Source organism: Carcharhinus amblyrhynchos, chromosome 6 (assembly GCF_965287045.1).
Source record: "Carcharhinus amblyrhynchos chromosome 6, sCarAmb.v2.hapA, whole genome shotgun sequence".
Taxonomy (NCBI): Eukaryota; Metazoa; Chordata; class Chondrichthyes; order Carcharhiniformes; family Carcharhinidae; genus Carcharhinus; species Carcharhinus amblyrhynchos.
Window position 1 is genome coordinate 44,197,027 of NC_137329.1, and position 24,630 is coordinate 44,221,656.

General features: G+C 41.0%; 1 protein-coding gene across 8 annotated transcripts in view; it reads right to left on the reverse strand.

Annotated features, from left to right (window-relative positions):
* Nucleotides 1-9,173: 9,173 nt before the first annotated feature.
* The window catches only part of dagla (diacylglycerol lipase, alpha), a 379,214-nt gene continuing 363,757 nt past the window's right edge, over nucleotides 9,174-24,630 (reverse strand). For all 8 annotated transcript variants that reach the window (XM_080190329.1, XM_080190325.1, XM_080190324.1 and 5 more), the window contains one exon: nucleotides 9,174-22,739. In XM_080190329.1, coding sequence (XP_080046455.1) covers nucleotides 21,782-22,739 — 958 coding nt within the window. In that variant the 3' untranslated portion in view covers nucleotides 9,174-21,781. The remainder of the gene's footprint in view (nucleotides 22,740-24,630) is intronic.

Below are 24,630 nucleotides of genomic sequence, written 5' to 3' on the forward strand. Positions count from 1 at the left end.
GGAAAAGGGGAATGTTGGAAGACAGAGCAGCAGGAAGGCTTTAGACAGGGGTTGAGGAGGAAGCAGAACGATGGAAGGTGTTGGGGAGACTGAGCGGTAGGAAGCTGAAGTCTGGCAAAAAAAAACTGAGACATAGACAAATGACTGGATGAACTGCATGCAAGAAGTATGAATGGGAGGGATGTATGCAGACTCTGGAATATAAAAATGTGGGATGCATGTTAGCGTGGCACAAGAGATGGGTCTCACAGAGACTCGTATAGGTTGGGTGGGTGTGAGGGGGAGGGTGGAGGAGGGATGGGAAGGAAACCAGTGTTCAGTCATGAGGGCTCTGATCAACTGATTGAAAGTCAAAGTCCTTGTCTGAGCTTAGCAGGTTAGAGTCAGATTTGAGAAACTCCTTAAGGTCACTCAGAAATGATAGTACGGACTGTCCTTGTGCTCCCTGGACCTCACAGTAATGAGTGACAGAGAAGAGGTAGTTCTGGGGTTGAGCAAGCCATGCCATAGGGCTATGCATGATATGCATATTGTACTCCTGCTCCATGGAGGGGCAGGGGCTGTATGTTTATATGGGATAATGTGCAGCTTGATGCCCAGGGTATTTTCACAGTATGGATTCAATGCTTGTCTGGTTCTGTACTGATCTGTTGATACAATGGTAATGGTTATGGGAGGTTTCTACAACCTATATATAGGGAAAACATAATAAGGGAGGGGGGAATCTCCTTTGTTGGTAACTGTGCACACAGTCTCCAATGGTGAGGATAGAGGTCCACGTGGGGCATGGGGAAATGAAACGTGATGGGCTCAGGGGGAAGTGAAGGAATGTTGACCATAACAACAATGGCTATACTGGAGGAGGCTGGAGAACACTACCTTCACATCATGAGCTTTCAAGTAAATACCCGGGACATGGACAGTGAGATGGAGCATCGAAGTTGGTCGATGAATGGAGAAGTCCCTTCTTGTGTTGTTTACAATAATGGTGCAATTACAAATCAGAAATATAAGCAAATCTGAATGGGAAGGGACAGAGGAAATGGGAGGGGCTCACTCCTCTAACTTGTTGGTCCCACAATTTTAAATTGGAGTCTGTACTGAGAGAAAGGAAGAAGAGCTTATTGCAGAAATAGCCACTTGAACCATGTCTTTTTCAGTGTAGTAACAGGGAAATGTGAGGGTCTATGGCTTAATGTTAATCTCTTCATTTCAACAAGATTACATAGAATGTGTAATTTGGGAATGAAGGCAACCATTAAGGAGGAACAGATGTAGCCTATATGGCAAACCATCAATGGAAGACCATCATATACTTCCCAGAATTGGCATTCAAACGGCCCAAAGGGCAACCAGTCATTTATCATTAGTATGTCAAATCAGAGATATGAGTACTGAGCAAGGTCAGGGTGTTCATGTCACTCAAACGTTCCCCAACCTGTGTGGGATTCAGATGTTAAATCTCAAGAATGGCATTTGTTTACCTGAACGTGTCTGGTAGCACCTCAGATACACGCTGCATCAGCAACAAGGCTAGTGAGGATGAAACCACTATAGACCATTACAACTGTTTTGGTTACATATTGTGAGCTGTACTATGTTCATCTGTTAATCATTAATCTGGTTAAGCTTTCATTTCAGAAAGAAGGATAAAACAGTTATGAGTCCAGGGCTCAATGCCTGCCTTTCAGGGATTCTAACAGAATTAGTCAGGGTAGATTCAGAAAGGATGTGGGCGAGTCCAGAACTAGGGGTCATAGTGGAGCAGATAATATCATTCATCATTTTTTTAACACTGAATGGCATTTTGGGTGCTGTGACCAGCCATACTGACCTCCTCTGCAACTACACACAGTTGTCTTCACAGCTAATACCATGGATCCTCAGTTTCAGAAGCTGAATACAGACATTGAGCAGAATTCTCCCGTGCTCCTGCTGGGAGGTTCAATGGAGAGTTGGGAGTGGGGAGAAGGGGGAGAAGGGGGAGCAGGGAGGGGTGGGGGAGATAATTTGGGAGGAGTACAAAAATCAGTTTCACGTCAGCATTTTTTTTTATTCGTTCATGGGACATGGGTGTCACTGGCTGACCAGCATTTATTGCCTATCCCTAGTTGTCCTTGAGAAGATAATGGTGAGATGCCTTCTTGAATCGCTGCTGTCCACATACTGTGGGTTGACTCACAATGCTGTTAGGGAGGGATTTCCAGGATTTTGACCCAGCAATATATTTCCAAGTCAGGATGGGAGTGGTTTGGCAGGTGGTGGTGTTCCCATTTATCTGCTGCCTTTGTCCTTCCATCTAGAAGCGGTCGTGGGTTTGGAAGATGCTGTCTAGGGATCTTTGGTGTATTGCTGCAGTGCATCTTATAGATGGTACACAGTGCTGCTACTGCATGTTGGTGGAGGGGTTGAACGTTTGTAGATGTGGTGCCAATCAAGTGGGCTGCTTTGTCCTGGATAGTATCAAGCTTCTTGAGTGTTGTTGGAGCTGCACCCATCAGGCAAGTGGTTCCACCACACTCTCGACTTGTGCCTTGTAGATGGTGAATAGGCTTTGGGGAGTCAGGAGGTGAGTTACTCGCTGCAACATTCCTAGTCTCTAACCAATTCTTATAGCCACTGTTTTTATGTGGCGAGTCTAGTTGAGTTTCTGATCAATGATAATCCCAAGGATGTTGACAGTGGGGGATTCAGTGATGGTAACACCATTGAATATCAAGGGGCGGAGGTTAGAGTATCTCTGATTGGTGATGGTCATTTCCTGGCATTTGCATGGCATGAATGTTACTTGACACTTGTCAGCCCAAGCCTAGATATTGTCCAGATCTTGTTGCATTTGAACATGGACTGCTTCAGTATCTGTGGAGTAGCGAATAGTGCTGAATATTGTGCAATCATCGGTGAACATCCCCACTTCTGACCTTATGACGGAGGGAAGGTCATTGATGAAGCAGTTGAAGACTGTTGGGCCTAGGACACTACCCTGAAGGACTCCTGCAGAGATGTCCTGGAACTGAGATGACTGACCTTCCACAACCACAACCATCTTCCTATGTAGCAGGTATGACTTCAACCACCAGTGCCCCTGGTCTGCAAGACATAACAAGCTATGTAAAATCGCCAGCTCCAATGCACCTCTCCCTGATGAGCTCAATGCATTCTATGCCCGTTTTGAGTAAGAGGTCAGGGAGAGCATGCCCTCCACCCTAGAAGCCCTTGATAAAGCTGTAACTGGGATCACCAATGCAGATGACAGAGCAGCCTTCTCAAAGGTTAACCCACGGAAAGCAACCAGCCTGGATGGGGTACCCAGCCAAGAACTCAGATCCTGCGCGGATCAGCTGATGGGGATATTCATAGACATCTTCAACCTCTCTTTACAACAATCTGAGATCCCTATCTGCTTCAAGAACATAAGAAATAGGAGCAGGAGTAGGCCATCTAGCCCCTCGAGCCTGCCCCGCCATTCAATAAGATCATGGCTGATCTGTTATGGCTCAGTTCCACTTTCCCGCCCTCTCCCCATAACCCTTAATCCCCTCTCTTATCAAGAACCCATCAACCCGCTTCTTAAAAATATTTAGCGAGGCAGCCTCCACCACTTCAACGGGCAGAGAATTCCAGAGATTCACCACCCTTTGAGTGAAGAAGTTCCTCCTCAACTCCGTTCTAAACCGCCCCCCCTTTATCTTGAGGTTGTGCCCCCTAGTCCTACTGTCTTTTTTGAGCGGGAAGAGTCTCTCCACCTCTCCACCTCTATACAACCATCATCCCGATACCTAAGAAAATCCAAGCAGCGTGCCTTAATGACTATTGGCCAGTGGCTCTGACATCCATCATTATGAAGTACTTCGAAAGGACAGTCATGGCACAAATTGATTCCAGCCTCCTGGGCTAACTGAATCCACTAGTTTGCCTATTGCCATAACAGCTCCACAGCAGACGCCATCTCCCTGGCCCTGCACTCAACCCTGGAATACCTAGATAACAAGGATACCTATTTCAAAATTCTATTTATTGACTACAGCTCAGCTTTCAATATTATTCCCATGAAACTCATCTCCAAACTCTGTGGTCTGGGCCTTGGCATCTCCCTCTGCTACTGGATCCCAAAATTCCTAACTCACAGACCACAATCAATATAGATACGCAACAATATCTCCTCCACAGTCATCCACAATACTGGCATCCCACAAAGCTGTGTTCTCAGTCCCCTTCTATATTCCTTAAGCAACTATGAATGTGTGGCCAAATTCCCCTCCAATTTGATTTTCAAGTTTGCTGACAACACCACCGTAGTGGGTCAGATCTCAATGATGAGACAGATACAGAAATGAGATGGTGAACTGGTGCAGCAATAATAATCTCTCCCTCAAGTCAACAAAATGAAGATTGTCATCGACTTCAGGAAGCGTAAAGGAGAACATGCCCCTCTCTACATCAATGGGGACAAAGTAGAAAGGGTCGAGAGCCTCAAGTTTTCAGGTATCCAGATCATCAACAATCTGTCCTGGTCCCCCCATGCCAACATTTTTTTAAGAAAGCCCATCAATGCCTCTACTTTCTCAGAAGACTAAGGATATTTGGCATGTCAGCTACAACTCTCACCAACTCTTACAGATGCACCATAGAAAGCATTCTTTCTAGTTGTATCACAGCTTGGTATGGCTCCTGCTCTGCCCAAGACTGCAAGACACTATAAAAGGTTGTAAATGTAACCCAATCCATCATGGAAACCAGCCTCTCATCCATTACTCCATCTCTACTTCCGCTGCCTCGGCAACGCAACCAACATAATTAAGGAACCCATGCAGTCTCTCTTCCAACTTCGTCCATAGGGAAAAAGATATAAAATTCTGAGGTCACGTATCAACTGACCCAAGAACAGCTTCTTCCCTGCTGCTGTCAGACTTTTGAATGGACCTAACTTGCATTAAGTTGATTTTTCTTTACACTCTAGCCACGACTGTAACACTACATTCTGCACTGAATCGTTTCCTTCTCTACGAACGGTATGTTTTGTCGTATAGCACGCACAAAACAATACCTCTCACTGCATGTTAATACATGTGACAATAATAAATCAAATCAAAATCATTGATTAGTTTTGCTAGGGCTCCTTGATGCCACATTCGGTTGAATGTGGCCTTGACGTCAAGGGCTGTCACTCTCACCTCACCTCTGGAATTCAGCTCTTTTGTCCATGTTTGAACCAAGGTTGTAACGAGGTCAGGAACTTAGTGGCCCTAGCCCTAGTGAAACCCAAACGGGGCGTCACTGAGCAAGTTACTGTTGAGTAGGACTGCTTAATAATACTATTGATGACTCCTTCCATCACTTTGATGACTGAAAGACTGATGGGGCGATAATTGGCTGGGTGGAATTTGTTCTGCCTTTTGTGTAAAGGACACTCTTGGGCAATTTTCCACATTGTTTGGGTAGATGTCAGTGTTGTAACTGTACTTGAAGAGCTTGGTTAGGGGAATTTCCTGCGTTATCTTTTGCTGCTGTCTGTCACGGTCTATCAAGAAGCCCGTTGCAGGCTGGTGTGAATTGGACTTGCATCCTATTAATAGGGTGCCGGTAAATGCCAATTTTCTGTGACATCAGCAGGAAAATATGCCAGTCCAAAACATGTCCAGGACAATATGGTGTGCAGATGTCAGGACTCACCTGAACAATGCCTGGGGCTGCCTCTGAAGTTTGGAATGGAAGCAACAAGCAACACTGGATCCTGGAACACATTGGGGTGGAGGGAAGGGGGAGGGGCATTCATGGTGGTGGGGGTAGGGGGAGGGGCAAGGCAACTTACAGGAAACTTCCAGATTCAGTATCATCGAGGAGATCCATTTTCCAAACCAAGAATGTTCCTGGAGACCCATATTTTTTCTGGGAGGTCTCCTCTGGGTGATCCTGAAGACCCATCTTCATTTCATGAGGTCCATCTCCTTTCTTCAAAGTGGGTTGGAGATGTTGGGTGGCTTTTCAATATAGTGCCCCCATATAACAGCACTTGTTCTGTCATGCAAAACACTTAGTTGCATAACTAATAAGGTCAGGGCCAGAAGATATGGCTTTTTTTTGCCAGTCTCCAGAGCAGAAAATACTCCATGTTTTTGCCACTGCACTTCATCCCAAATGGGAGAATTCCACCACTGAATTGGTTAAAACTGGGTCTTCAACAGGCGAAGGTTTATTCTGCCTTTTGACAATTCTGTGAAAATACAGTGTGCCTCTAGCAGTAGTTAATGTTGGTGCAGACTTGATGGGCTGAAGGGTCTTTTCTGCATTGTACGACTCTATGACTATAACATATTTGTGCTGCCCATTCTACTTAAAAAATACTTCATCTATCTGTGGGAACAACTAAACCATTCCAAAACCAAATAAAGTGCACAATTTTCAACCCATGACAGGCATTGCAACAAAAAAAAATGCTGAGAGACAGAGCTTTCTTTTTGCTAGGAGACATCAATTACAATATTTAACACAATTGGAAGTTGAGGAGAGACTATAGCAAACCAGCTAAGAATCTTAAAAAGGATAAAAGCATTTGGAAGAAAGAGTAAGGAAATTTGAATTGACAGCTTTAATTGAAGATCCAGTTAGTGGCACATTGAACTACATGCCCCTTCTGTTCTTCAATATTTATGACGATTCAAGTGAAGCTTATCCATTTTTGAAAGCACATTTAAAAAAAATATAGAAATACAAAATAAATGGCACAGAAGTCTTAACTCTACCTCCCAGACAAAAATTTGTTCAAAGATTAATCTGCGCAACAATGAGAAATTGCCATGGGAAATCAGCTCTGTGCTTCTGGTTGCCTTTCTGATCTCTGGCACAAAGTGGCTAAATTGAGCTGGAGCCACAGAAATCAGGAAAATTCTAATTTCAACTCATCCCATCCAGGATAGCGGTAGGGCACTACACTGAACCTCAGTCCCCCAAGTGTAGGGAGGCAAAGGTATCAGTAAACCAGGGCTCAGAATACAAACAAGTGTTTCTACTTGCAATCCCTATTTATTTTGGTGAGTGCATCTGTGGACAGTAAGTGACATAAAATCTTCATTGTAATGCTCTCCATTGGTAAAACAGCTTGTTTGCACTTACAGTCTAAGTTCACATGAATATAGGCCACTTAATTAAGATACAGGATAGCAGCCATACTTCATCAAAGTTAACACATTTGGAAAAGAAAATTTGAAGAAAAACTTAGTTTAAAAGAAGTATTTATTCTTAAACTAGATTATGCCTAGTTTATGGTTGCATTGCAATACACTGTCTTTTATCCAAAGTTAAAAACTGTCCTGCCACAGCTGTAGATTTTAATCTTTGCCTGAATTAAAACATGAGATTAGATTTGCAATGACACTGCTTTGACCCTGCCTTATGCATGTATTTAATTCACTTGACTGTAACTTTGTGCTGTGACTGCTCACATTGATTTTCATTGGCTATTACTTCCTTCAGATTGATGGCATTCAATGATTAATAATTCTGAAAAGAACAAATTCACTGATCCTATGCTCCTTTCAAGCACAGTGAATTTAGCCTCAAGTTGCTTGATAATTTACTTGAAAACCAGGAGACTCCAGCTATTGTAATATTACGAATGATGAAATGCATCAGCAAAAAATGAGAGCCAGAGTGTATTCTTCATTTTAATGAGGTAAATATCTACACAGGATAAAATTGTTATTACAAAGTGCTAAAAACTGTGTACCATTAAACATTTTATTACATGGTCGATTATCTGCAATATGTTGCACTAGAGGATTTTTAAAAGTCTTGTTAGTTAAGCTATAATCATCTGGATTTTCTCTTTTATAGGAATATTAATAAAGATTGATATTAATCATGTATTATGTGACATTAACATTTTACAGACATCAAAAACACAGCAAAATTACACAATCAGTAGTTTTTATAGGTACAATGGTGCAGAGTTTATCTGAATCCACTAGCACAGACCAAGAGGGTCAGAATAAAACATAGCAAAGAATCATCACTAAACTGAAGCACAGATGACCTTTTCCAACAGAACCGTCACATACTGCCTGCCTGCAATCTCAAATACATTTTTTTCAAGTCGATTAAATGATTCCCTTTTCTCAACTGTAAAAAGGCAGAATTAAAAAAAAAAATTCCACTTCACATATTTCATTGCTTATATAAGCATCATGATGTTTGCAACAGTTTTTTTTAACCATTTGAGCACAACAAAAACAAAAATAAATATGGTGGAAATAGAATTTATAAAAATACTTCTCAAATTCCCATTTTACATCATAATTGATCAACAAGGATACTGTGCATTGCAATAAACCATTATTCTATAAATATGCATCATCACTACATCCTTTTCTAAACTGTTCTTCCCATTAAAACAATATTGCATTATGGTGATTGCAGTTAATAGAAAGAGGATAAGATGACTGCACTTAAGAGATGATGCAGGTCTGTATTCCAAACAGTAACAAAAATTTATAACTTGGGATAAGCACATAGTGGAACTATAACATACTTCAGCATGCTTATAAAATAAAACATTTTAAGACCTTTGATATCAGAGCTGTTTGCGGGTTTTTATAAACTGTAAAGTCCGTGATCAATTTGATATCTTTTTCAAACCTTTGAAGATATGATTCAGATTTTCAAGTTGCACAGAAAGATTGCAAGAGAATAGCTTCAGGCCTCATGACTGTAGGAAGCCAAACTGTCTCTACATCAATATGTAGCACTTCCTATTTGGGAGATTTCCCTTGCAAGACTAACATATAAATGTTATTTAGATAAATTATAACAATTTGTCATCAGTGAGATCAGCTCAAATGCTGGCACTTTTACTATCATCAGGGCTTTTTATGCAAAACTCTGGAATTAATGCAACAAATTTCCTATAGAAGCAGCAGGTGTTGGAGACACCATCTTAAGATATTGCACTATGGCAAATCATCGATTCTAATCATATCACCAACCAAAATTTTCTGTATAAAAAGGACATCTATTTCAGCAGCCAAGGAAATCTACTGATGTTTATAGTAACTCAAAATCCAGCTGGATTCTAGAATCTAAACAACAATCTATTGAAGCATGATCCAATAGAGTTGAACTGTGTGGGAATAAATTACCAATCTTCTGCCTCCAATATTTGCACTATGTTTCTGAACTTCAGCAGCCCATAATTTACTGTTAATATAATAGTGAGACTTTCTGCAACTTGTGCAAAATGCCACAGGAGAGATGAAGGATTAAATGTAGAAATTCAAAAGTTTGTTTCTGAGATGTGCCGTTTTGCCATCAGGTTTGCAAAAGTAGCAGCTTGCTGCATGACCCTCCATTGAAACACATTGTAAAGTGTGAAGTTGCAAACTTGTAGCAGAAAGGTGGTGTTACGTATTTCAATCTCAGTAACCTTTTAACAACGTGGTAAGTATTAATTACTGCCAGTCAACCTTTCCAGCACTGAAAATGAACTATTACAAGTATGGAGTCTCAGGTTTAAATTGTTTTTGGAGATTCTAAAGAATGTAAAATTTAATACTTACATTTCTAAATATTTTTTCTTTGTCATTTTCTTTATTACTCTTCCTGTACTTGGTTTGATGTTGTATTCAGGCCATTCTAACACACATTTTGTTCTCAGGAATAATTCATACATAATTCACAATACTTCAGTCTGATTGGTCATGGAGATACAGAATTGCTTGCCCTGATCACTTATTTGCCAGGTGCTCAGTTTCCCTCAGGGTGCTGAGCTGATGATGATGCAATTTCAGAAAGTTGCCCACAATTTAAAAGAACTTATTGAGTAAGCACAGATCTGTCTGTCATTACATATTCATTTTTATCATTTACCATCTTCTCCTGCTGCTACATTTGAAGCAACAGAAGCAACATTAAGAAACATACTGCATTTCTTTATGTAACCTCAGAAAGAAAGTGAAAATATAGTGCAGATTAAAAAAAACCTGCTTATCTGGTTTAAGTTTACAAATTTTAAAAAGGTACACATTTCAGGTGAATACGTAAGGATTAAGATGATGTGGGATTTTTCCTTGGTCATATTGCTATAAATGGCAACTAACCTGCTCCCATCCTGTGAAATTACAGGAAGGGCACTTTCTATAAGTTAATGAGCAGATTTCTAACTGTTGATGGTTCATTCTCGACTGTTTTATTGATATTTTGGCATTTTCACTGTGCAGCATACTGTCTGTGTGACTTTAAGGCTATAAAGTTCCAACTAATGAGTATTATTTTATTTAGAGTAACAATTTTGGGATTGCATTGTGAAATTCTGGTAAACCAGTAAGTTAACTTAAATATATTTTTGTCCTCAATTTTTTCTCCAATTCAAATGACTCCTGTTGGGAGGATAGCAACCTTTGCATCCCTTGGCAAATGACTTACAGGTCTAGACTATAGGTATTGGCTGTATCTTTGGTGGGCAACGGTATCAAAGCTAAACCCAATCCTATTTGCTTGTTCCCATGCTGCTCTTGCCAGGAATTCAGGATAGTAATCAGCAGTGGGATACTGAGCTGCTTTTTCTCATCCCTGAAGCCATGTAAGGTGCCACATAAAAACTTATGAACCTTAAGGCACATAGCATTAACAGTAACATAATCACATGATGATACATCTTGGATCTTGGGTTCAACAGTTAATTATAAATGCAGACAATGAGCATGACCATAATGAAGGTTCAAGCCAGTAATTCTGGTTACTGATCCCGTCAACAGTCTTTGGCTAAATCCTTGACGATTGTCTTGAAATAAATGCATTTTAACAAATGGTCAAATGAAGCATCTCATTCTTAAGGGTTACAACCTAGTTAATAGTAACATCTCATTATTACATGTCCTTGGTTGCAAGATTCAGATGTCTAAACTCAACCAAGAACGAGAACGACTATATCAGCCCCCATGTGTTTATGGAAATGAGATTGAGTTATATTTGCCATCTATCTCGATTTTTAAGGCCACTACATTTTCCAGCTAATAAAAGAACCTTTGCTAATGCTGTCAGAAGAGCTAAAGAAAAGCAACACAAATGAACTCAGTCACCAAATGTCCTTCCATCCCAGTTTGGCGGATTCCTTAACCATCCCCAGCCCAAATACTCTAGGCTTTGATGGTTGAGATAAGAAATTAGTCACACACAAAATCTCTCACCTTCTGTCCCACCACTTTTAGCATTATTAAATAAATGTTTCTTTTAGGAAATCATGGTTAGCCAACTGACCTTTAGAGTGTTATAAGGTTTTATTTGCCTTTCAGTGAAGGTCTCAACAGTCTGCACTGTTAATCAAAGAAAGCAGTGAAAACATGAAAGTTGTTCAGTGCTGTGAATCTTGTAAACTATCAAAGCAGAATCTCAATATATGGACCTAAATTAAGTGTGTAACTGCCTCAAATGGAGTTACTTTTAATATAATCTCCTTCAGAAACATAGTTTGCAGCCACTTATTTGAAAGTGATGTTTTTCAAAATTTCACACAAACTTTGCTTCAAGAGATTGATTGCTTAGTTGATTTTCCTCCTTTGTAGGATTATGTACTGTACACTTTACTGATACTGTGGTGACCGCAAAATTAATTTCCACACAGTTTCTATGCTGAAGTCATTCAATATCCTCAGCTATAAATGAACTTTCAATTTAGATAACAGCTGTGACTTTAGATTATTCATGAGATAAAATATAGCAGTTATAGGATATTACCAGACCGGTTTTAAGTACTGCTTAAATTACACCCTATGACATTTCCTGAGGGGAAACATTTTCAAATCGCTGCTATTGGAGAGCAGCCTTGATACGGTGGAAGTTTTGATAACACTTCTCCCTATTTCCTGCCAATCATTTTACTGACTGGAAAACTGTGGGCAGACTGCACCTAATATTCTGATACATGCTTCTGAAGGTAAAGATTCCTATAGGAAGTGTTGACTTGTAAGATTATCTTGTTAGTGCAATTGGATTTTGTAGTCTAGTATGGATTGATGCAGGCCTTGGGTCAAGGCAAATATGCCACCAAGATAACATTATTTAACTGTAACTGTAAACAGGCTACACAGTATTTCTTCATATAGTGCATGTGGCCTCTCCCTTCCACGTAAGGGACAAATTACACCTCATGACATGACAATGTTGAAACAGAGAAACTCTGATATCAGCAGTCAAACATCAAACTATTTCCAAAAAAACAATCACAACTCAAAGAATAATTAATTTTAAGATATTACATCTTAAAAAAAGGTTATAAGGTATTGCACAATAGAAAAAATATAAATAATACATACAAGGAATTTTATCGTAGATAAAATGCTTGCAGTGCTCAGCAAAAGTTGCCTGTGTCCATGCCACCTTAAATGTTGATGTAGTGTTTCATCATTGACTTCTGTCTTTATAAACCGTGCATTTAATTAAACAGTCACAAAGAGACCACAAGTTATAAAACATACTTAAGTCCTAAATTTTTTGTATATATTATGTTAATTTACACAATAATAAGATTAAGAAATGGACCTTTATGCACAGCCTCCGCTATATATGTGACAACACTGCTCAAATGTCACCCAAGAGTTGTGCACCTAAATAGAAGCACGGATAAATGCCTACAAAAGTCAGTTTTGGAACTGACTAATTTGTTAAAAAAGTATAATGGAAAGCCTTTTACCTATACAAGTTCCTTTCAAATTAGAAATTATAGTATAATTAGGGGTCAAGTTGTCAAATGAAAGCACATCAGCTATAATATAATGAATGGGAACTCTTAACATTTTATTTTTAAACATTTAACAGCTATATTATCAGTTCTTTCCTAACTGTAAAAAGTGGTATTTTAATGCTGGTAGGCTAAACTCTAAATGCACATGAGCATGCACATAGGGCTCTACTTTCCTGATCAGAGAGTGATGTACAATTGAAAATACAACTTCGGTTTCTAGTTTAAAGCAGTTAGATAGGTCACTGTAGTAAAGCAATAGCATATGTGTTTATTTTTAAGCACAGAATTGTAAGATTAGTGAGTAAAACAAGCTGCCTTTACAGCCACATAGTTAGTTGTGGCTTTCTGGTATCTGAGTGTTTCATACACTGTCAGAAAATCCTACATCTCTGAGTTGCCAGGATTTGTTGTGTTAGGTATAAAATATTTCTCAGTTAATGTATTATAATGCCAGAAACAGATGGAATCATTTCCAGCTTGGAAGGTGAGAAAAATTGACAGGAGCTTGGTTCTCCTATTTGATAATGTGCTTCCATTGGCACAGTTCTGGTGAAGTGAACTGGGCATGTTCACCATTGTTGTCATTGGCAAATCCAGAGTCAAAATGTTCCTCCCTAGAGTAAGGTTCATAAGAACGAGGGTAATTAAGATGTTTAATGTATTCTTAATCTATTCAAATTAACTGTAGTTAAAAGGCAAATATTTCAGCCAATTTGGATTTCTGTACAATAAAAGCAAATTACTGTGGACGCTGGAGATCTGAAATAAGAACAGAAAATGTTGAAAACCCTCAGCAGATGTGGCAGCACCTGTAGAGAGAGAAACTGTGTTTACATTTTGAGTGCAATATGACTCTTCTTCTGTTTTTATTTTAGACTTGGATGGAAGACTCATACCTGGTTCAGGAACATGCCCTAGGAGGTACCGCCACCGGACACCACCTATTCTGTTATACACCTGGTGGAAATGCATCGCCATTTCCCTCATGAAACAGCTCATTCAGGTAAATGTACAACACTGATAAATTCTAACGATTCACCTTTGAGGGCAAACACTAAGATATTTTTGGAAATCATGTTAACAAACTGACTTGTGCACATAATAGAAAAGTGCATTTTCAATCTGTTACATATCAAGTATCCCATGAATATCTGTGTCAGTTAATGAATTTATACTTGATATTTAATAAATCTATTAGAAGACAACAGGCTAACTACATGCATGGCAGAAAATATTTTATACCACATAGGGTATGGTCAAAGTAATCCATACCTGATGCTTTCTGATTATTTATTATACAATAACTACACACATCTATTTTAACAGAAAACAATTAAAGAAATAAGTTGCTTTGTAGTTGTACACTGTTTTCCAGTAAACATTTCCTACTTTATGATATGGAGGCGGTAAATTCCAGAATTTCCCTTTACTGCTTCGGATTACCTAAAGTTGCTCATGTTTTAGTTCACTATGTTGCTAAGACTATGCAGTGTTGCTTTATATACATTTACAGTTTCTTCAATTAGATTAGTGCAGGGATTGACTGCTATTCCTTCATGCAGACTGCGTTATGTGAGCCACAACGTAGGATTAACACTGGACTTCTGGTAAACCACATCCTTGAAAGGTATTGATAAACTCACCACATAGTTAATGTAGTGTTTCTTAATCACAAATATGTACAGATAATAAATAACTGTTCAGCTAAAGGTAGTGTCCCTTTCAATGGCCCAGATTTGGCTTCAAAATTGTTGCATGTGCAAAAATGAGAGAGTAGACATGGCACACCAACCAATACTGCACTGCCTATTTCTTATCTCAGATTTAGTGTGCATTAAGGTGAAAGATTTTGTTGAAAATATTTTGCATTTCGGGCAGGAATGCTTGGAAGTAAAATTTCCTCTGCTGTCTCCCAACAGAATACTCCAGCACTAATCTCAGGAAAGCCCCATCTACTGAATCAATATGATTTTTAAAAAATTCCTATGTTATTTATCATGTAGTCTCTGCTGGAGAAGGTTAATTGAATGCAAACCTATTGCCCTGAATTAGAGGGAGTTTTGTGCTTCAGATTCATTGGGAACTGACCGAGTTCTAAAGGACATAGCTGCTACACTGGGTCTTCAGCAGGTGGTAAGGGAACCAACAAGGGTGAAAAACTACCTGTCCTTGTTCCCACCAAAATACCTGTTGCAGATGCAAATATCCATGACAACACTGGTATGAGTGACCACCACATAGTCCTGCCTCATCATAGTTCAGTCGAAGTTCTGCAGTCCTGTCACATCCAGTTGTGAATGGTGATGGACAATTAAACAACTAATGGGAGGTGGTGGCTGCACATATATCCCCATCCTTAAGGATGGGGAAGCCCAGAACATCAGCGCAAAAGACAAAGCTGAAGCTTTTGTAGCCATCGTCAGCCAGAAGTGCCAAGTGGATAATCCATCTCAACCTCTTCTTGAGGTCCTCAGTATCGCAGATGTCAGTCTTCGGCCAATTTGATTCATTCCAAGTGCCATTAAGAAATGAGTCAAGAAATTGTATACTGAAAAGGCTATGGGCCTTGACAAAATTCTGGCAATAGTGCATGTACAGCAGAATTGACCGTGTCCCTTGCCAAGCTGTTCCAGCGCAGCTATAATACTAGCAACTACCCTGCAATGTGAAAAATTATCCAAGCATGCCGTCCACAAAAAGCAGGACAAATCCAACCCAGCCAATTACCACCTTTTCAGTCTATTTTCAATGATCATCAAAATGGTGGAAGGGATCATTGATAGGGTTATCAAGTGGCACTCACTTAGCACTAACCTGCTCACAAGCTATCAATTTGGGTTCTGCTAGGGTCATTCAGCTCCTGACTTCATTTCAGCCTTAGTCCAAAAACGGACAAAAGAGTTGAACTCCAGAGTTGAGGTGAGATTGACTGCTCTTGTCATCAAGGCAGCATTTGGCCAAGTATGATATCAAAGAACTCCAACAAAATCAAAGTTAACAGACATCGGGGGAAAACTCTCTGGTGGTTGGAGTCATACTGTGCACAAAGGAAGATGGGTGTAGTTTAGATGGGTGGAGATTAATCAACTCAGTGCCAGGACATTACTGCTGGCACTGAGTTTCTAGGGGTATTGTCCTAGGACCAGCTATTTTTAGTTGCTTCATTAATGACCTTCCTTCAATCAGGTGGTCAGAAATGGGGATGTTGACTGATGATTGCATAATATTTAGAACAATTTGTGACTCCTCAGATACTGAAGATTTCACCTTCAGAATGCACTACAGCAACTGACAAAGGTGACTTTGGCAACATCTTCTGTACCCACAACCTACATCACCCAGAAGAAAAAGGGCAGCAGATGCGTGGGAATATCACTATATGCAAGCTCCCCATCAAACCACACATTATCCTATCTTGGAATTACATTGCTGGGTCAAAATCCTGGAACTCCCTTCCTAATAGCACTGTGGGTGCACCTACATCACAAGGACTGCAGCACTTTGAGATAGCTCACCACCAGCTTCTCAAGGGCTATTAGGGATGGGCAATAATACTGGCCTAGCCAGCGATGCACACATCCATGAGGAAATAAAAGAATTACGAATGTATTCAATTTTCCAAAAAGGTTTCAAATATTAAGGTTGCATTTAATTTTTGAATTTAAATGACAGTTACTGAAGTTTAGTTTTACTGTTGTGGCACGTCTACGGAAGAGGCAGCAGCTAAATGTTGAATGACCGTTACTCATCGAAAGTTCATGTTTTCAAAAAAAATTTCAAGCAATCAAGTAAGAGTTAATACAAGGCGAATTATGCTGGGGCTTAAATATGTAACTGAAATGAAGCAGTGTGACCTGTATCTCAAATACCTTCAGTCCTTTTCTGATTATTAAAGGATGAAATGTTTGAGCTGGTGTCCCAGTTAGAATTAGGTCTGTATTAATATTGCCTGCTGCTTTATGTTTTCTTTTGTGCATGGAGAAGTATTTGGTGATGGCATGCTCCCAAATGTGTTGTTTATGATTTTAGCAACATCACTCACCAAAAAAAGTTTTGAAATACTGAGAATATACTGATCACTTGTGCTGGGTGCATCTTTTCTGAAGAAAAACAGGCAATTTGAATTACTGTCAAATTAAGCCAATGAGAAGAACATCTTATCTTTTTAAAGCTTAAGGGTTTCATCAGGTAATAGTCAGCTGACCAGATGTCAGCACATCTGGAATTTATCAACCGTGAAGTTAAAGCATGTAGACACCAAAAATTCCACTCAGTAGTACTGCATATACATTCATTAAAAGCAACTGTGGTGCACCTGCTGAAACATACAGCAGCAACATGACCAAGCATCTTATTGCAAAGGTGGCAAGCAATTTAGAGCAGTCAGAAAGGCAGACGAGTTCAGAGTATGAGAAGACCATCAGCAACAAAGGGCAGTGCCCAAATTGACAGGATGTTAGAATCAATAGAACCCTACAGCGCAGAAAGAGGCCCTTCGGCCCATCGAGTCTGCACTGAACACAATCCCACCCAGGGCCTACCCCCATATCCCCACATATTATACCTACTAATCCCTCTAACCTACACATCCCTCGACACTAAGGGGCAATTTCTTAGCATGGCCAATCAACCTAACCCGCACATCTTTGGACTTTGGACTGTGGGAGGAAACCGGAGTACCCGGAGGAAACCCACGCAAAGATGAGGAGAATGTGCAAACTCCACACAGTCTGTGACCCAAGCTGGGAATCGAACTCAGGACCCTGGAGCTGTGAAGCAGCAGTGCTAACCACTGTGCTACCGTGCCACCCTGTCTGCAGTTTAACGTACAATACTCAAATTCTAATGCCATCATTCAAGTCACCAACAACAATTTTGTGAGCAAAGTTCACACACAACCCAATGTTGCAACATTTCAGGATTCAGTTTCTTTTCTCAGTTCCCTGGGATATCCATCAGCATTTATTCTGGTAACTTTTATAAGGACTGAATCTGGTGATTGAAAGTAACTTGTTCTCTGTTTTAGCATCGTCCATTGTTACTGAATGAACTAGCCAGCAGAGTACAGAAATATTCTGCTCAGGTAGCAATGCTACTACTTAAAACAGCACAGCAATGCCAGGTGTTAGTAGTATTAAAACATGTAACACGGCTGTCTTCAACTGATAAAACATTATGCACAATTTATCTCTAACATTTTCCATTTACACCTGAAGCAGTGGTGCTGTATGGTGCATTTGAAGAAAATAATTGTAAATAAAGACAGAAAATGTTAGAAATAACCAACAAGTCCATCAACATTTGAATGAGAAAATACTTCAATGACTTAAGTGTCGTCCCTTAATTCAAAAATTATGAAACTGATTGTTACGAGGATTCCATCTAAAATATTGGGCTGAATTTTCATTCTGGGTTGGGAGTCTGATGTCAGAGTCTGGACCATGCCCCATATTGGTGCTGGAAATCCAATGCTATTTTGAAGGAAGCAGCTAATTAGTGTTCCAGTGACACATTCTCTGTCCAAAGGGACTGGGGGACACATGAAAGAGGTGGGATATAGACTTGGCAGGCCTGATTTCAAAGGCACCCAGCAGCCATGAATTTGGATGCTGGTATCTTGGGGAATGGCAGAGGTGGAATGCAATGGAGTGTCAGCACGTGGTACACCCGTTGAAGGTCGGTCCCACAATTTGTTAATGCTTCCCTCATTATAAGTGGTGGCAATTGGGAAGAGATTGTTTCTGGAGATCGACAGGAGGAAATCAGCCAGTCAGACAAGGAAGGCATGGATGGAGGTGATTCAGGAGGTGAGTAGCTGCAATGTGCTCAGCAGGAGATGGATGAAGTGCACGTCTCCAATTCTGGTGTCAGCAGAACATCCATGAGCGGGTGTGGAGGGAAACAGATTTAATGTTTCAGATTGATATTCTTTCTCAGCAAACCTTGACTTGCTATTTTCATTTCAGATTTCCAGCATCTGCAATATTTTGCATTTGTATCTCTAAGCAGAGTAGCCCGAGGGCACATATTGCTCAGGAAAAGTGTGGATGTACGCGCTCTTGTACATTCCTGAACCATGGACAACATTCACACCACAATAACTTGTGGAGAAGATGACACTGGAACCTTGGGCATCACATGTTAACGAGCTGCTGGATGTGATGATGGAAGGCACCATGATCTTAACATTCTTGCTCTTGACTTTGCAGGAAAAGAAAAGCACACAAAGTGTAAGAAAAGGGTCATTGCAGTGATGGAGTGACGCATATACTGACAACCACAAAGATGGTTCCAGGTTGGCAGCTCAGTAGAAAGTTGGGGAGGGCAAGATAGGTGTCCACCCAGGACAATGTGAAAGGATCATAATACTTCCATACGATGGAAGATGGGGTTCCGTCCTCATTTGTTGATCGCATGCCAATACGTCAGCCGTCATGGGTAGATGCAGCTCTTTAGAAACTGCTACCAACAAAAGAGAGCTTTCCTAACCAAAATCATTTATCGCTCACAGGGCTAGGTGTTGGGGAGCAACTTCAGCATACACTTGTGCCATCAGCAGTAACTTCTAAAGAAGCTGCAAATTTGGCACCACCACCACAGCAAACAAACACATCCCCCACCAGTGCAGAAATTCCTTGGTGAGGCATCATGGGTGACACACAAAAACAGCACTTCATGTGAGCAGGAGGTTGGAAGGCAGCGGCAGCTCTGGACAGCCTCTTTTGGAGAACGGAAAACAGACACAGCCATGCTTAGTTGAACAGAGATGCAGAACTCTGGGTTTGATATAGGGTGAGTCTTTCTGGAACAGCAAGGTGAGAGTGCAGCCAAATGTCAAGAGTTCCCTGATGCAATGCACAGTCTTGGGTAGAGAATGGAAGACTTCAGTCATGAGGTGTTTTAGGCATTTGACTACATGAGTTTTTCCACCTCCCAGAGTGCCATATGCAGCAACACGGAGTGGATATAGGAACATTGTCCTGCCTGCACAGAATGCATGCCACATTCTGTAGCACTGACAGGTCTGATGCACTTATGCTGTAAAGATGCTTGGGCATGTAACCAGATGCCCGACAATTGCTGGTTCCCTCTGATGCGTGGCACGGTGGCACAGAGATTAACACTGCTGCCTCAAAGTGCCAGGGGCCAGGGATCAATTCCAGCATTGGGTGACTGTGTGGAGTTTACATGTTCTCTCCGTGTCTGCATGGTTTTCCTCCTGGTGCTCCAGTTTCCTCCCACACTCCAAAGATGTGTGGGTTAGGTGGAATGGCCATGCTAAATTTTCACTTAATGTCTCAAGACCTATAGATTTGGGGAATTAGCAGGATAAACATGTGGGATTACAGGGATGTTCTGGGTATGATGACCTGTTAGAGAGTTGATGCAGACACAATGAGCTGAATGGCCTCCTTCTGCACTGTGGGATTCAATGATCTATGTTCATGTGTCCGCAAAGGGCTCAGGCAACCGAGGGTGATATCAAGGGGCCATCCCTCATGGCCATCTTCATCACTGCCCACTCCCATGACCCCTCTCAGTCACTATCTACACTATCAACTGCTAAGACCAAGGCTGCCTCTGAATCATTGCAGGTGGGGCAGTTGGGACAGTGCTCAAGGACAGTGAAACTGAGCACCATGAACATCTCACTGCATGCAGAGGAAAGCAAGCTGCTTGCCTCCACTTCTATCTCAGCCACAGAGAGGAGCACTCCTTAGGAATGGCTGCATGTGGATGGTGCCATGACAATAAAACACATTGTGTTTTTCTTAATATGCAAGTAAACCTACTTGTGACACGAATAAATAAACTTAAACCTTCAACTTAAATAGTTGATGGATGAACCATGAATTGTGAGATTCCACACCAATGGTTGCCTGGACCCTTGTGCTTACCCCACTTAACCCTGCACTTCCTCATGATCATCTCAGCATCTCCACACGAAACATACAGTAAGCTCTGCTCATGGAATAGCTCATTGTGTACAAATGCAAGAACTTCCTCCCCTCTGCTCCTTCTATCAATTATACATCAGAATGGTTCAAGCTTCTCTGACTTGATGTCCTGCTGTGCACCCATCTCACTTTGATGTAGATGTTGTTGAGCCAGCATGTTTCCCAAGCATCACCTTCAAAATCTCAGTCAGCCCTGCAACAAGCTCTCAAGTAGCTTGTTAACTGCTTCAGTTAATTCCCTTCCACTTTCAGGCAAGTTGCCACAGCCCTGAGAAAATGCTTCCAACAGAACCACTGGGAGGTGGGACCATTTTGGGAACAGGTTTGTCACTTGAATTTGCTGGGTGGTCCAGCTCAGAATAGTACCTCCAACTGCAGAATGAAAATCCAGCTCATTAACTTTACTTTCCTCTTTTAGATTCGTAATGAACAGCCACACATGTCCTGATTTTAGTACAGATTTCTAGCATTCAGTTTTCCACTTATCACCAACATAATCAATATAATTGGTGATGGAGAGGATAGGGCTGAAATGTCCTTTTATTAAGTGATCCTGTGCCATAATCTCGGTGTTTCTGGTACTGGTGAGATTCGTACCAATGCCACACATCACTAATGGACCAAGTTTTTTGCAGAGTTACCATCAGTACTGGGTTGGATCCATAATCAAACCAGATTGTAGCAAGCTTTGGGGTGGCACAAGTCTGCTTTGAAACTCCATTACAAAAAAAACCCGTCAATCTCAAAAATAAAACCACAGTCTTAAGCAAAATGAATACTCTCCCTCTCATGGTCATCAATTGCTAACCAAATGCTAGTGATCTTATTCACACATAGATTGGAAGATTAATAATAGACTGCATAATTTCAATGCAGGTTAACTGTGGTCCCTTTCAATGTGACAACTGCTGGACACATCAAGATTTCCTATTCTATCATGGTCTTTATACTGTGTCTGTTCTATTATTATTACCATTGTGGGCTCAAATGGTTTGCACTCATTGTCTAAGTTTCATAATCCTGCTCTTTAAAGAAAAAGACACTTCAAAGTCAGCATGCTAATATGCTCAATTAGTACTTTACAGGGGTTCTAAATAGCTGAGATGATAACTTCTGCAGGTTTATTTGAATTAGGTTGGTGATCTGCTGGAGTTGAAGTTCTCAACTTTGTGTCCAGAGTCAGGCACTCCTGACTGCTTAAGCAGGTTGGAGTAATGTCCATCAGCTCGCCTGATGAACTGAATGGAAAGGACGGAGACACCGAAATCCCAGATGAGGTCCCAGCATCCGCCGATCCGACAAAAAGACGGGGTGGTTTTGGCACTAAATTAGGTTCAAACTGCGCCCGCATCAGGATCTCATGCTCACTCACTGACTTGGGAATTTCATTATATTCTTCTAAACTATCATCAAGTACCAAATGATAAATATCTTGGAAGGAGCTGCTTTTTCCATCCAAATTGAAAAGACTGTCTATGAACTCAGCAAATTCAAGCACTTGTGGACTTGGCACTTCTCGCAGGCTTTCTGTCCATTCTTTACTGTCATCTTCCATTGGCAACTTATCTGAAAAACTATCAGCTTCCACCTCCGTGGCTCGTTTGTTCTCTTGCTCAACAAGGTCTGCTTGAAGGGGGCTAGGCAGAGAATAACAGCTGTTATGCAATGGTTCAAGCGGTTGCACCTCCTGAGAATGCTTAGATAAACTGTCTGCAGCAAGTAGCTCAGTCCGGGAACTAAGGGAAGGATTCTCTTCTGGAATTGCTGGATCAATGTAAAAACAATGGGACTCATCTTTCTCCATTACAACATGCAGACTTGGAGAGCCCCTTATGCTGCGAAATCCAGAGGAGCGGCGTGAATCGAAGCTGTAGATGGACTCGTTGTCAGAAAGACTTTCCATGGTGGCGAGTGGAGCCCTACGCTCCTCTATTTCAGTTACCAGCCTCTCCTTAGTGTTTAGTAGAAGCAACTCAACAGAGTCATTTTGGCACTTTTTCTGTTTCGTCTGATAAAGATCTTCAAAAGTCAGTTCAGCTGACTTACTCCTGAAAAGAGAATAAAAACAGTCAAACAACAAAAAAGTTAGGAAAGAAATATGACATTAAATGACTTACGAACCACACTTCTAATTATCTAAAAGCTTATTGGATTGCATTTGACTCAGTATGAAGTACGTTGAAATTGCCTTTAGGAGGAAACTAAAACCCACAGGAATATCAAGATAGTTTTACATTAATAATGTACCCACAGTGATAACACTGCATTATAAAGCAGGTGAATTTCATGGCTCTGATAATGACTTGACATTCACCGGTCCTGAGAGGAAAGTTAAGATGTGGTGACAAAACAAACCTTCTACTACTTGTGCATGCATTGAGGCCTAAGTGGCAGTTATAGGAATAGTTTTTGCCAGCAATAGAGCAAACATAAGAATAAGAACATAAGAAATAGGAGCAGGAGTAGGCCATCTGGCCCTTCGAGCCTGCCCCGCCATTCAATAAGATCATGGCTGATCTGTCGTGGCTCAGTTTCACTTTCCGGCCCTCTCCCCATAACCCTTAATCCCCTCTCTTATCAAAAACCCATCAACCCGCTTCTTGAAAATATTTAGCGAGGCAGCCTCCACCACTTCAACGGGTAGAGAATTCCAGAGATTCACCACCCTTTGAGTGAAGAAGTTCCTCCTCAACTCCGTTCTAAAACGCCCCCCCTTTATCTTGAGGCTGTGCCCCCTAGTCCTACTGTCTTTTTTGAGCGGGAAGAGTCTCTCCACCTCTATCCTATCCATCCCATTCATCATCTTATACGTCTCAATGAGATCTCCCCTCATTCTTCTAAACTCCAACGAGTACAAGCAGTAGGCCATCTGGCCCCTCAAGCCTGCTCTGCCATTCAATAAGATCATAGCTGATCTTCTTGTGGACTCAGCTCCACTTACTCGCCCACTCACCATAACCTTTAGTTCCTTTACTGTTCAAAAATTTATCTATCCTTGCCTTTAAAACATTCAGTGAGGTAGCCTCAACTGCTTCAGTGGGCAGGGAACTCCACAGATTCACAACCCTATGGGTAAAGAAGTTCCTCCTCAAGTCAGTCCCAAATCTGCTCCCCCTTATTTTGAGACAACGCATCCTAGTTCTAGTTTCACCCACCAGTGGAAACAACCTCCCCGTTTCTATCTTATCTATTCCCTTCATAGTCGTGTATGTTTCTATAAGATCTCCTCTCATCCTTCTGAAGTTCAGTGAGTATAGTCTCAGTCTACTCAGTCTCTCCTCATAAGCCAACCCCCTCAACTCCGGAATCAAACTAGTGAATCTCCCCTGCATCCCCTCCAGTGCCAGTATATCCTTTCTCAAGTAAGGAAATCAAAACTGCGCACAGTACTCAAGGTGTGGCCTCACCAGCACCTTACCTGCAGCACATAATCTCGCTGTTTTTAAACTCCATCCTTCTAGCAACGAAGCACAAAATTCTATTTGCCTTCTTAATTACTTGTGGCACCTGCAAACCAACTTGTGATCCATGCACAAGGACATCCAGGTCCCTCTGTACAGAAGTCTGCTGCAATTTTTTACCATTTAAATAATAGTCCATTTTGCTGTAATTCCTATCAAAATGAATGACCTCACATTTACCAACACTATACTCCATCTGCCAGGCCTTTGCCCACTCACTTGAACTATCTATAGCCCTTTGCTGACTTTGTGTCCTCTGCACACTTCGCTCTGCCACTCATCTTAGTGTCAAATGCGAATTTTGACACACTACACTTGGTCCCCAACTCAAAATCAGATGTAAACTATAAACAATTGCAGCCCAACACTGATCCCTGAGACATACCACTAGTCATTGATTGCCAATCAGAAAACTACTCATTTACTCTTTGCTTTCTGTTAGTTAACCAATCCTCTATCCATGCTAATACATTGCTTG